Source organism: Heteronotia binoei, chromosome 17 (genome assembly GCF_032191835.1).
Source record: "Heteronotia binoei isolate CCM8104 ecotype False Entrance Well chromosome 17, APGP_CSIRO_Hbin_v1, whole genome shotgun sequence".
In the NCBI taxonomy this organism is placed as follows: Eukaryota; Metazoa; Chordata; class Lepidosauria; order Squamata; family Gekkonidae; genus Heteronotia; species Heteronotia binoei.
The window spans coordinates 48539066-48552578 of record NC_083239.1 but is presented as its reverse complement, the minus strand read 5'-3'; the positions used below and the strand labels follow the sequence as shown (position 1 = coordinate 48552578).

At 51.6% G+C, this 13513-nt stretch overlaps 1 protein-coding gene across 1 annotated transcript in view; it reads left to right on the top strand.

Moving 5' to 3' along the window:
* Nucleotides 1–13513, top strand: part of NOP53 (NOP53 ribosome biogenesis factor) — a 34794-nt gene that overhangs the window by 3721 nt on the left and 17560 nt on the right. The window contains exons 4-6 of the mRNA XM_060258299.1: nt 982–1187; nt 10563–10633; nt 10740–10835. Coding sequence (XP_060114282.1) covers nt 982–1187; nt 10563–10633; nt 10740–10835 — 373 coding nt within the window. The remainder of the gene's footprint in view (nt 1–981; nt 1188–10562; nt 10634–10739; nt 10836–13513) is intronic.

Here is a 13513-nt window from a genome sequence, read left to right as displayed (position 1 = left end):
CGCCCTATACTCAATCTTAAGAGCCTCAGAGCAGTCACAATCTCCTTTACCTTCTCTGTGAGGTGGATGGGGCTGAGAGCGCTCTGACAAGCTGCCCTTTCAAGGACAACTCCTATGAGAGCTATGGCTGACCCAAGGCCATTCTAGCAGGTGCAAGTGGAGGAGTGGGGAATCAAACCCAGTTCTCCCAGAGAAGAGTCCGCATACTTAACCACTACACCAATAGCCAGAGAGGTTCAGGGAGGGACGGTGGCTCAGTGGTAGAGCATCTGCTTGGTAAGCAGGTTCAATCCCCGGCATCTCCAACTAAAAAGGGTCCAGGCAAATAGGCGTGAAAAACCTTAGCTTGAGACCCTGGAGAGCTGCTGCCAGTCTGAGTAGGCAATACTGACTTCGATGGACCAAGGGTCTGATTCAGTGTAAGGTAGCTTCATATGTTCCATCTAACCAGTGAGAGGGTGGGGCCAAATGCCCATACGTGAGCAAGAGAGAATTCTCTTAACCCATTCCCTCCCGTGTTCTCTTGCATACAGAGTTAAAATATCGTTATATCTCATTGTTCAGGGGGCAGTCAAAGACGGCCAAGAAGCAGCACCACAGCCGTAGCAAAAGGGTTTTGGTGGGCGCTCTGAAAAGATGGCGAGAGGGATGATCATTTTTCAGTTTGGTGTAGTGGTTAAGTGTGCGGGCTCTTATCTGGGAGAACCGGGTTTGATTCCCCACTCCTCCACTGGCAGCTGCTGGAATGGCCTTAGGTCAGCCATAGCTCTGGCAGAGGTTGTCCTTGAAAGGGCAGCTGCTGTGAGAGCTCTCTCAGCCCCACCTACCTCACAGGGTGTTTGTTGTGGGGTGGGGAGGTAGAGGAGATTGTGACGGCTCTGAGACTCAGAGATTCGGAGTATAGGGCGGGATATAAATCCAAAAAACCCCCCCTTATATTTCCCTCGGCCTCTGAGGCCCTGAGCTTTTCTCTCTCTTCAGCATCCTGGCCTACCAGGTCCCCAACGCCAAGAAGATGAAGCGGAAGCAGCGGCTCTGGAAGAAGCTGGCCGAGAAGGGGGTGATGCCTCGGAAAGAGCGGCTCCTCCAGGAGAGGTTGCAGAAAGCACCAACGGAAGCTACTTCACCGGAAGCCAGTGGCAACTCTAGTCCCTCCAGGGCATTCTACGATATCTGGTCCGACTCAAGTAAGAGGAAAGAGTGAGCCTGAGACGTCTCTTGTTACTGTCCTTCACTGTGGGAAGAAAACATGAGTCTGGGAAGTTTTGGTGAGGGAGTTTTGGCTGGGCACTGTGTGAGGCAGAATGCTGGATGAGATGGACCATTGGTCTGACCCAGCAGGGCTCTTCTGATGTTCTTATGAAGGCCTCAGCCTGTCTCCCCTGTTGTTGGCCCTCGAGAGGAACTGGTTGGCCACTGTTTGTGACAGGATGCTGGACTGGATGGCCCACTGGTCTGATCCAACAGGGCTCTTCTAAAATTCTTATTGGGGGAAGGCCTCGGTCTCTCTGCCCTGTTGTTGGCCCTCGAGAGGAACTGGTTGGCCACTGTGTGAGATGGGATGCTGGATTAGATGAACCACTGGTCTGATCCAGCAGGGCTGTTCTGATGTTCTTATGAAGACCTTGGCCTCTGCCCTGTGGTTGACCTTCCAGAGGAACTGGCTGGGCGCTGTGTGAGGCAGAATGCTGGACTGGATGGACTACTGCTCTGATCCAAGCGGGGCTCTTCTGAAGTTCTTATGGCCTCTCTGCCCTGTTGTTGGCCCCCAGAGGAACTGGCTGGCCACTGTGTGAGACAGGATGCTGGACTAGATGGACCACTGGCCTCATCCAGCAAGGCTCTTCTGAGCTTCTTACGAGGTATAATGCCACCATTTTGTAGAGGGGTTTTTAAAACCTGGATAGAAGATCCTTGGGCGGGTTTGAGAGCCGAGTGTTGCTTTGCATTCAGTATCTGGTCGGGAACCAAACTGAATGGACAGCCAGGTCCAAGTTTCCCAAGAAGTATTTATATAAAAAAGTTGTCGGTGTAGGGCTTCGCGTGGGCATTGTTTGAAGGGCTTCTTAACCCATATGCCGGTCCCTTATGGCTTTGAATTTGTGTGCCAGGGGTGGGGAGGATATGGGGACTCAGCCTCAGAATCAGCCTCACCCTTTAAAAGAAGTCACATAAAACCCTACAAGGGCAAGTATTTCTTATGCCCCCGGCGTAAGAACATAAGAGAAATCATGTTGGATCAGGCCAATGGCCCATCCAGTCCAACACTGTGTCACACAGTGGCCAAAAAAACCATGTGCAATCAGGAGGTCCTCCAGTGGGGCTAGAAGCCCTCCCACCGTGCCCCCCCCCCAGCACCAAGAATACAGAGCATCACTGCCCCAGACAGAGATCCATCAATTTTTGTTGTTGTTCAGTCGCACAGTTGAGTCCAACTCTTTGCAGCCCCATGGACAAAGTCATGCCAGGGCCTCCTGTCTTCCACCATCCTCCGAAGTCCACTCAGATTTGTGCTTATTACATCAGTAACGCTGTCCAGCCATCTCATCTTTTGCCATCCCCTTCTTCTTTTGTCTTCTGTCTTTCCCAGCATCAGGGTCTTCTCCAGGGAGTGCTCCCTTCTCCTTGGATGGCCAAAGTACCCTGGAGCTAATAGCCACTGATGGACCTGTGCTCCAGATGTTTATCCAATCCCCTCTTGAAGCTCTCTATGCTTGTAGCCGCCAGCACCTCCTGTGGCAGTGAATTCCATGTGTTCACCCTTTGGGTGGAGACGGACTTCCTTTTATCCGTTCTAACCCGACTGCTCAGCAATTTCACGGAGTGCCCACGAGTTCTCGTACTGTGAGAAAGGGAGAAAAATCCTTCTTTCTCTATACCTTCTCTGTTCCGCGCGTCATCTTGTAAACATCTTGTATCTTGGTCTGTTGAGGAAGTGGGTGTGCCCAGATCCCCTCTTCGCAGTTGCTTTTCTCGGAAGCCGGTTGGGGTCTGTTGGAAGCAGACGGTGGAATTCACCAGGCCATCCATGGACCTTTAGTATAAGATGGGGCCTGCTGCTGATGATGTTGGTTTTTGTGTTTTGGGGTTCCTGCTTTTTGCCCTCCCCATGGCCTGAATCATGCATAAGAACATAAGAGAAGCCATGTTAGATCAGGCCAATGGCCCATCCAGTCCAACATTCTGTGTCACACAGTGGCCAAATATATATATATATATATATATATATATATATATATATATATATATATATATATATATATATATATACACACACATACATATACACACACACACACTGTGGCTAATAGCCACTGATGGACCTCTGCTCCATATTTTTATCTAACCCCCTCTTGAAGGTGGCCATGCTTGTGGCCGCCACCACCTCCTGTGGCAGTGAATTCCACATGTTAATCACCCTTTGGGTGAAGAAGTACTTCCTTTTATCCGTTTTAACCTGTCTGCTCAGCAATTTCATCGAATGCCCACGAGTTCTTGTATTGTGAGAAAGGGAGAAAAGGACTTCTTTCTCTACTTTCTCCATCTCATGCATAATCTTGTCAACCTCTATCATGTCACCCCTCAGTCGACGTTTCTCCAAGCTAAAGAGCCCCAAGCGTTTCAACCTTTCTTCATAGGGAAAGTGTTCCAGCCCTTTAATCATTCTAGTTGCCCTTTTCTGAACTTTCTGAACATTCTAGTTGCCCTTTTCTGAACTTTTCTGAACTTTCTCCAATGCTTTTCTGAACTTTCTCCAATGCTCCAATGCAGCTGAGGTTCAGTGCTTAACGCTGAGCAGGCCTTCTTTCGTCTCTGGGTGACGGCATGAATTTGCACGCTTCCTCCTGTTTTTAAACACATCCAGCTGCTCTCCCCCCCCCCCCCTTACGAGATCTCGGTAAACAGAACGAAGTTGTGTGCAATTGGGAGAAATTCAGAGATATTTGGTGGATGTTAGGTGTGGCCTCGGTGGTGTGCGTGTGTTAAGTGCTGTAAAGTCAGTACTGATTTATGGCAAGCCAACCACCCTGTAAAAAGCCTGCCGTGAAAACGTTGTGATGTGACGCCACCTCAGAGTCGGAAACGACTGGTGCTTGCGTAGAGGGACTACCTTTACCTTTTTATGAATGAATAACCTCCAAAACATCCTCTCGGTTCACAGCCTTGCTCAGGTTTTGCAAACCATGGCTTCCTGGATGGAGTCCACCCCCCTCATGTTGGGTCTTCCATTTTTTCCTACAAAGTTAGGGCAAAATAGTGAAATTAACAAGTTGAAAGAATAACAGTTTGGTCTGGGTAGTATAAATTGTGTGGGAAAACAGCAAAAGGCAATAAACATGTCTGAATTGGAGAACCATGGGGAGAACGGCTGTAAATGTGGAGTCTGTTAATTGCTCTATTTCTCCTCGAGCATGGGTTAAACTGAGAAATCTTTTTCTCAGAGGTGTTTCTGTCCCCCCAATATACCTAAGTGGTTAAGTATATTGGTTAAGTGGGCAGACTCTTATCTAGAAGAACCGGGTTTGATTCCCCACTCCTCCACTTGCACCTGCTGGAATGGCCTTGGGTTAGCCGTAGCTCTCGCAGAGCTGTCCTTGAAAGGGCGACTTCTGTCAAAGCTCTCTCAGCCCCACCCACTTCACAGGGTGTCTGTTGTGGGGGAAGAAGATAAAGCAGATTGTTAGTCACTCTCTGATTCAGAGAGAAGGGCAGGGTATAAATCTGCAGTCTTCTTCCTCTTACCCATTTATACTAATGCGGAATACCATGGTATGTGTTAGCTTGATCTTGGTCACCAGCAATATGTTCTTACACTTAATCACAATGAACCACCATTAAGTTCTTGTTTGAAAGGGCTGATCTGGAGTATTGAGTTGAGTGGGGGGTGTCTAGTGCAGAGGTGGCCAAACTGTGGGTCTTTCACACATATTGTGCGGCTCTTGAAGCCCGCAAAGCCCCATCAGCCAGCGTGGAGAAGGCATTTGTCTCTTTAAATAACTCACTGAAGCCAAGTCAGCTGATGGCTTCAAGAATGCATTTAAAGTTAATGTTGCTTTCTTTCTGCCTCTCCCTCCCCATCTATTTTCCTTTTCTGTCTTGTGGCTCTCAGACATCTGACATTCATGTCTTGTGGATCTTAAGCACCTAACATTTATTCTGTTTATTATTGAGAGCCAGTTTGGTGTAGTGGTTAAGTGTGTGGACTCTTAACTGGGAGAACCGGGTTTGATTCCCCCACTCTTCCACCTGCACCTGCTGGAATGGCCTTGGGTCAGCCATAGTTATTGCAGGAGTTGTCTTTGAAAGGGCAGCTGCTGTGAGAACCCTTTCAGCCCTACCCACCTCACAGGGTGTCTGCTGTGGGGGGGGGGGGGGAGAAGATATAGGAGATTGTAAGCCGCTCTGAGTCTCTGATTCAGAAAGAAGGGTGGGGTATAAATCTGCAGTCGTCGTTGCCTTCTACGTAGCTCCTCTGTTCAGCAAGTTTGGCCACCCCTGGTCTGGCGTGTAGATGGCTGTTCCTGAAAGCCTCTGGGTCTCTTCTGACTCCACTGGCTCTTTCATTCACCCCACCCGCACCGAAGAGGTGGCACATTAGACAGGGGTGTCAAACTCGTTTGTTAGGAGGGCCGGATCTGATATAAATGAGACCTTGTCGGGCCGGGCCATGTGTGTATCTATTTAAGATGAGGTAGCAGAGTGCAACCTGGCGCAAAGTGGTAAAGCTGCAGTACTGCAGTCAAACTCCCTGCTCACGACCTGAGTTCGATCCCGGCAGAAGCTGGGTTCAGGTAGCCGGCCCAAGGTTGACTCGGCCTTCCATCCTTCCGAGGTCGGTCAAATGAGGACCCAGCTTGCTGAGGGGGGGGGGGGGAGTGTAGATGACTGGGGAAGGCAAGGGCAAACCACCCCGTAAAAAGGTCTGCCGTGAAAACGCTGTGAAAGCAACTTCACCTCAGAGTCGGAAACGACTTGTGCTTGCACACCTTTCCTTTTAGCAGAGAGAGAAATTTTATAAAGACACAGACAAACACACATATATATATTTTAAACTTAAAACATGCTTAAAACGTTAGCACTCATTGGTCTTAAAGATGCTTTCTTTGTATTTCTCCCATGGGATCCAGGGAACTGGGCAAAGGAAGCTTTGGCTCTTTCCTTCCTTCCCCAGGGGACTGAGGGGGGAGGATCCTCAGCCAATGGAAGGAAGAGAGGCTTGGCTCAGTAGCTGCTCTGTACTATTAAGAGAGCCTGGCAAAGCAAGCTATTCCTCCTTCCAAGGGAGGAGCCTCAGCCAATGGAGAAAATAGGGGTTTAGCTCTGTAGCTCCTGCGCCATTGAGGAAGCCTGGCAAAGCAAGCTGTGATGCAGAAGCAAGCAAGAGAGAGGGAGAAGAAAGCAGATGACAGCCAGTTGCTCGGGGGCCTGATAGGAGCCCTCCGGGGGTCTGATTCAGCCCCCAAACTGCATGGTTGACACCCCTGCATTAGAAGTTGCGTGCTTTCTCACCTTGCCCCATTAGGGTTGCGCATTGAAAGGATGAGGGCCCTCCAAAACTAGGGACTGATAAAACTTTTTCAGGTGTCATGCCAGCTTTTGCCCAGGTGGGGGCAGCACAGTATCTAACCACAGGGCCGAAGGATTCTTTGACAATCCAAGGCAATGCTTATGAATGGGACGCTGGTGCTTGTAACTCTAGCCATAGCGGGGCCCCCCCTCCCAGTTGAGGCCGTGCAAATGTATGAGGGCTACCAGGGGCAACAGGGAGGAATGCGTGAGAGAGGCAGTATCCTAGATTCTCTTACCAGTTGCGTCAGGGGACCGTGCAGAGCTGTCGGGACATCCGTGGGGCTGTGAAGTGGGCCAAAAGTCTCCATAGGGCTGTTGGAACAGCTCCCTAAGTAGGTGTGCCCTCTTGCACCTGGTGGTCTTGTGGGTTTTGTGCCTCCAGGAGGATTTCTCCGGCACCTGCCCCCTAATACAGGGCTGACTTCAGAGCTGGCCGGGCAGTCCTGGCTCCGGAGATGGGAGAGCGTTGGGTAACATTTGACGAAGAAAAAGAAGACATTGGGTTTATATTCCGCCCTCCACCCTGAATCTCAGAGCGGCTCACAATCTCCTCTATCTTTTTCCCCCACAACAGACACCCTGTGAGGTGGGTGGGGCTGAGAGGGCTCTTAGCAGTTGCCCTTTCAAGGACAACCTGTGCCATAGCTATGGCTGACCCAAGGCCATTCCAGCAGCTGCAAGTGGAGGAGTGGGGAATCAAACCCGGTTCTCCCAGATAAGAGTCCGCCCTTTCAAGGACAACCTCTGCCAGAGCTACAGCTGACCCAAGGCCATTCCAGCAGCTGCAAGTGGAGGAGTGGGGAATCAAACCCGGTTCTCCTAGATAAGAGTCTGCCCTTTCAAGGACAACCTCTGCCAGAGCTATGGCTGACCCAAGGCCATTCCAGCAGCTGCAAGTAGAGAAGTGGGGAATCAAACCCGGTTCTCCCAGATGAGAGTCTGCCCTTTCAAGGACAACCTCTGCCAGAGCTAAGGCTGACCCAAGGCCATTCCAGCAGCTGCAAGTGGAGAAGTGGGGAATCAAACCCGGTTCTCCCAGATGAGAGTCTGCCCTTTCAAGGACAACCTCTGCCAGAGCTAAGGCTGACCCAAGGCCATTCCAGCAGCTGCAAGTGGAGAAGTGGGGAATCAAACCCGGTTCTCCCAGATGAGAGTCTGCCCTTTCAAGGACAACCTCTGCCAAAGCTATGGCTGACCCAAGGACATTCCAGCAGCTGCAAGTGGAGAAGTGGGGAATCAAACCCGGTTGCCCCAGATGAGAGTCTGCCCTTTCAAGGACAACCTCTACCAGAGCTATGGCTGACCCAAGGCCATTCCAGCAGCTGCAAGTAGAGAAGTGGGGAATCAAACCCGGTTCTCCCAGATGAGAGTCTGCCCTTTCAAGGACAACCTCTGCCAGAGCTAAGGCTGACCCAAGGCCATTCCAGCAGCTGCAAGTGGAGAAGTGGGGAATCAAACCCGGTTCTCCCAGATGAGAGTCTGCCCTTTCAAGGACAACCTCTGCCAGAGCTAAGGCTGACCCAAGGCCATTCCAGCAGCTGCAAGTGGAGAAGTGGGGAATCAAACCCGGTTCTTCCAGATGAGAGTCTGCCCTTTCAAGGACAACCTCTGCCAAAGCTATGGCTGACCCAAGGACATTCCAGCAGCTGCAAGTGGAGAAGTGGGGAATCAAACCCGGTTGCTCCAGATGAGAGTCTGCCCTTTCAAGGACAACCTCTGCCAGAGCTAAGGCTGACCCAAGGCCATTCCAGCAGCTGCAAGTGGAGAAGTGGGGAATCAAACCCGGTTCTCCCAGATGAGAGTATGCCCTTTCAAGGACAACCTCTGCCAAAGCTATGGCTGACCCAAGGCCATTCCAGCAGCTGCAAGTGGAGAAGTGGGGAATCAAACCCGGTTCTCCCAGATGAAAGTCTGCCCTTTCAAGGACAACCTCTGCCAGAGCTAAGGCTGACCCAAGGCCATTCCAGCAGGTGCAAGTGGAGGAATGGAGAGTCAAACCTGGTTCTCCCAAATAAGAGTCTGCCCTTTTGAGGACAACCTCTGCGAGACCCAAGGCTATTCTGGCAGCTGCAAGTGGAGGAGTGGGGAATCAAACCCGGTTCTCCCAGATGAGAGTCTGCCCTTTCAAGGACAACCTCTGCCAGAGCTGTGGCTGACCCAAGGCCATTCCAGCAGCTGCAAGTGGAGGAGTGGGGAATCAGATCCAGTTCTCCCAGATAAGAGTCCCCACACTTAACCACTGCACCAAACTGGCTCTCTAGTTTGCACATAGTCAGGCAATACTGATTCAGCATGTCTCTCCTGGAAGAAAACGGGAAGCCCTTTTAACCTGCCTGCCTTTGTCCTTTCTGCCCTCCCTCTCACGTTTGCCCTGTTCATCGTACCTGGCTGTGCCTCTACCACACACACGCACACACACCTGTTCAGGTCTACAGTTCAGGGCTAATCTTAGCGCCTTAGAGCACAAATTGTCCTCCCTCGAGGCCGCTGTCCGGTTCCCGTCGGCGGAGGAACGTGACCGCCTGCCCACACACTTCGCTTCCCTGCTGGAGCACGGGGCAAGGGTGCCTCTGCTGGTTTTGGGGGCCCCAAGGTTGCCGCAGACACCGAAAGCGAGCCGGATATCACCCCCCCCCCTTCCCTTCTCTTTGCGCGATTCTCATGCTCCAACCGGAAACCTCTCTATAATCCCAAAATTTAGACTGGGTCCCCCGAGATCTCCGTAGTTGCTTAAGAAGGATTAACCACCCTCTCGGTCAAGGTGCTCATGAGATGATTTCCCTCCACCCCCTACCTTTTCAGGACACGCTCCTGGGTCAGTTGAGGATTCTAATCCTGTGCCGAAGCATTGGGAGAGGTGGAGGGGGAAACGGCGCTTCCAGATTAACCGCCGGGGTGCGACGGGATCACCTCGGAGTGCGAACGCTGGTGTTCCTCCTCCTTTCCAGTTGATTATTTAGTTAACAGCCGCTTCCTCCCAGCAAACCTCCCCTCTTTGTACTCAAGTGAGGAAATGTTGCATTTCCCAACAAGTAATTAAAATGCTAAGTTTCCTGCCAGAGGAGGTAGTGATGGGCAGGGGTGGGATTCTTGCAGGAGCTCCTTTGCATATTAGGCCACATCCCCTGATGCCTTGTAAGCTCTTGGGAGATTGGCTACATCAGGGGGTGTGGCCTAATATGCAAAGGAGCTCCTGCTAGAATTCCACCCCCGAGATGGGCACAGGTGTTGGCAGCTTTAATGGGGGGTTAGGCAGATAGATGGAAGGGAGGTCTATCAGTGGCCACTCCCCATTTTGGGAACCTCCACATTCAGAGGCAGCCAGTCTCCGAATACTGGCGACAGGAGGTGACATCAGAGGCCTCGGCCTCTCTGCCCTGTGATTGGCCCTCCAGAGGAATTGGTTGGCCCCTGCGTAAGACAGGATGTTAGACTAGATGGACCCTCACTGGTCTGATCCAGCAGGGCTCTTCTGATGTTCTTAGGAAGGCCCCTCAGCCTCTGTGCCCTGTTGTTGGCCATCTAGAAGTACTGGTTAGCCACTGTGTGAGACCCGATGCTGGATGAGATGGACCGCTGGTCTAATCCAGCAGGGCTCTTCTGGTTTTCTTACAAAGGCCTTGGCCTCTGTACCTTGTTGATGGCCATTCAGAGGAACCGGTTGGGGCCACTGTGGGAGACAGGATGCTGGGCGAGATGGACCACCGCTCTGATCCAGCAGGCCTCTTCTGATGTTCTTGTGAGGGGAAGGCCTCAGCCTCTCTGCCCTGTTGTTGGCCTTCCAGAGGAACCAGTTGGGGCCACTGTGGGAGACAGGATGCTGGGCGAGATGGACCACCGCTCTGCTCCAACAGGGCTCTTCCGTTGCTCTTAAGCGGCGGTACAACATGCATCTTCTCTTCTAACTAAAACTGGCTTGAATTAAAAAAAAAAAAAAAGTCTACAGTCTCCTGACACTGACCGGTGGTGCGTTCCTTTCTCATCCCATTTAGATCCGCTGGATGGAGTCCTAGCTGGGAAGGACATCTGGTTCTTGGAGCAGACCAAAAAGCAGCCAGTGAAGGTAAGGGGTGGGGTGGGAGCTCGGTTTCTGAGCGGAGGGCTTGGCTGGGGAAAGACGGGGAGGGGGGCCGTGAACACCACTCAGCCTTCCTCCTTCCCTCCCGTAGCGCCCAGCCAGGCTGTTGAAGACTCCGTCGCAGCTGCCAGCTGTGGAGGTCATCGCCCCCGGAGGGTCTTACAATCCCAGCTTCCAAGCTCATCAGGTATTTTGGAGGGGAGATGGGCTGGCTGGGAAGGCTGTCAGGTTTCCAGCAGGGGAGCAGGCAGTAGTCATTCATTCCCAGGGGAAGGAAAAGGCCACGTATTGTGGGTGGGGGGCAGCAGTGAAGGACGTTACTCCCTTTTGCCAGTGGATATATTAGTGTGTGTCTGAAACTGTGGATGGGGTATACAGGTGGAACACTTCGTCTGGGGAAGTCATACTCTGTCTTCTTGGTGCTGGGGGGGGGGGCAACAGTGGGAGGGCTTCTGGAGTCCTAGCCCCACTGGTGAACCTCCTGATGGATCCTGGGTTTTGGCCACTGTGTGACACAGAGTGTTGGACTGGAGGGGCCATTGGCCTGATCCAACATGGCTTCTCTTATGTGACTCACAGTGTTGGACTGGATGGGCCTTTGGCCTGATCCAACATGGCTTCTCTTATGTTCTCATGTGACACAGAGTGTTGGACTGGAGGGGCCATTGGCCTGATCCAACATGGCTTCTCTTATGTTCTTATGTGACACACTGTGTTGGACTGGATGGGCCATTGGCCTGATCCAACAGGGCTTCTCTTATGTTCTTATGTGACACACAGTGTTGGACTGGATGGGCCATTGGCCTGATCCAACATGGCTTCTCTTATGTTCTTATGTGACTCACAGTGTTGGACTGGATGGGCCATTGGCCTGATCCAACATGGCTTCTCTTATGTTCTCATGTGACACAGAGTGTTGGACTGGATGGGCCACTGGCCTGATCCAACATGGCTTCTCTTATGTTCTTATGTGACTCAGAGTGTTGGACTGGATGGGCCACTGGCCTGATCCAACATGGCTTCTCTTACATTCTTATGTGACTCAGAGTGTAGGACTGGATGGGCCATTGAACTGATCCAACGTGGCTTCTCTTTTGTTCTTATGTCTGGGCAGTGATGCTCTGTATTTTTGGTGCTTGGGGGGGGGGGGGGGCAACAGTGGGAGGCCTTCTGGAGTTCTGGCCCCACTGGTGGAGCTCCTGATGGCACCGTTTTTTTGGCCACTTTGTGCATCGAATGTTGAACTGAGTAGACCATTTGCCTGATCCATCATGGCTTCTCTTGTGTGTAGGGCAGTGATGCTTTGCTTTCTTGGTGCTTGGGGGGCAAGAATGGGAGGGCTTCTGGAGTTCTGGCCCCACAGGTGGACCTCCTGACAGCACCTGGTTTTTTGGCCACTGTGTGACTCAGAGTGTTGGACTGGATGGGCCATTGGCCTGATCCAACAAGGCTTCTCTTATGTTCTTATGTGACTCAGAGTGTTGGACTGGATGGGCCACTGGCCTGATCCAACAAGGCTTCTCTTATGTTCTTATGTGACTCAGAGTGTTGGACTGGATGGGCCATTGGCCTGATCCAACAGGGCTTCTCTTACGTTCTTATGTAGAGCAGAGGTCTATCAGTGGATATTAGCCACAGGGTATAGATGGAACTCTCTGTCTGGGGCAGTGATGCTCTGGATTCTTGGGACTTGGGAAGGGTAACAATGGGAGGGCTTCTAGTGTCCTGACCCCTCTGATGGACCTCCTGATGGCCCCTGGGTTTTTTGGCCACTGTGTGACACAGAGTGTTGGACTGGATGGGCTGTTGGCCTGATCCAACATGGCTTCTATTGTGTTCTTATGTGACACAGAGTGTTGGACTGGATGGGCCATTGGCCTGATCCAAAATGGCTTCTCTTATGTATTTATGCGACACAGAGTGTTGGACTGGATGGGCTGTTGGCCTGATCCAACATGGCTTCTCTTCTGTTCTTACGTGACACAGAGTATTGGCCTGGATGGGCCATTGGCCTGATCCAACATGGCTTCTCTTCTGTTCTTATGTGACACAGAGTGTTGGACTGGATGGGCCATTGGCCTGATCCAAAATGGCTTCTCTTATGTATTTATGCGACACAGAGTGTTGGACTGGAGGGGCCACTGGCCTGATCCAACGTGGCTTCTCTTATGTTCTTACGTGACACAGAGTGTTGGACTGGATGGGCCATTGGCCTGATCCAACATGGCTTCTCTTCTGTTCTTATGTAACCCAGAGTGTTAGACTGGAGGGGCCACTGGCCTGATCCAACATGGCTTCTCTTCTGTTCTTATGTAACCCAGAGTGTTGGACTGGAGGGGCCACTGGCCTGATCCAACATGGCTTCTCTTCTGTTCTTATGTGACACAGAGTGTTGGACTGGAGGGGCCACTGGCCTGATCCAACATGGCTTCTCTTCTGTTCTTATGTGACACAGAGTGTTGGACTGGAGGGGCCATTGGCCTGATCCAACATGGCTTCTCTTCTGTTCTTATGTGACCCAGAGTGTTGGACTGGAGGGGCCACTGGCCTGATCCAACATAGCTTCTCTTATGTTCTTATGTGACACAGAGTGTTGGACTGGAGGGGCCACTGGCCTGATCCAACATGGCTTCTCTTCTGTTCTTATGTGACACAGAGTGTTGGACTGGAGGGGCCATTGGCCTGATCCAACATAGCTTCTCTTATGTTCTTATGTGACACAGAGTGTTGGACTGGAGGGGCCACTGGCCTGATCCAACATGGCTTCTCTTCTGTTCTTATGTGACACAGAGTGTTGGACTGGAGGGGCCATTGGCCTGATCCAACATAGCTTCTCTTATGTTCTTATGTGACACAGAGTGTTGG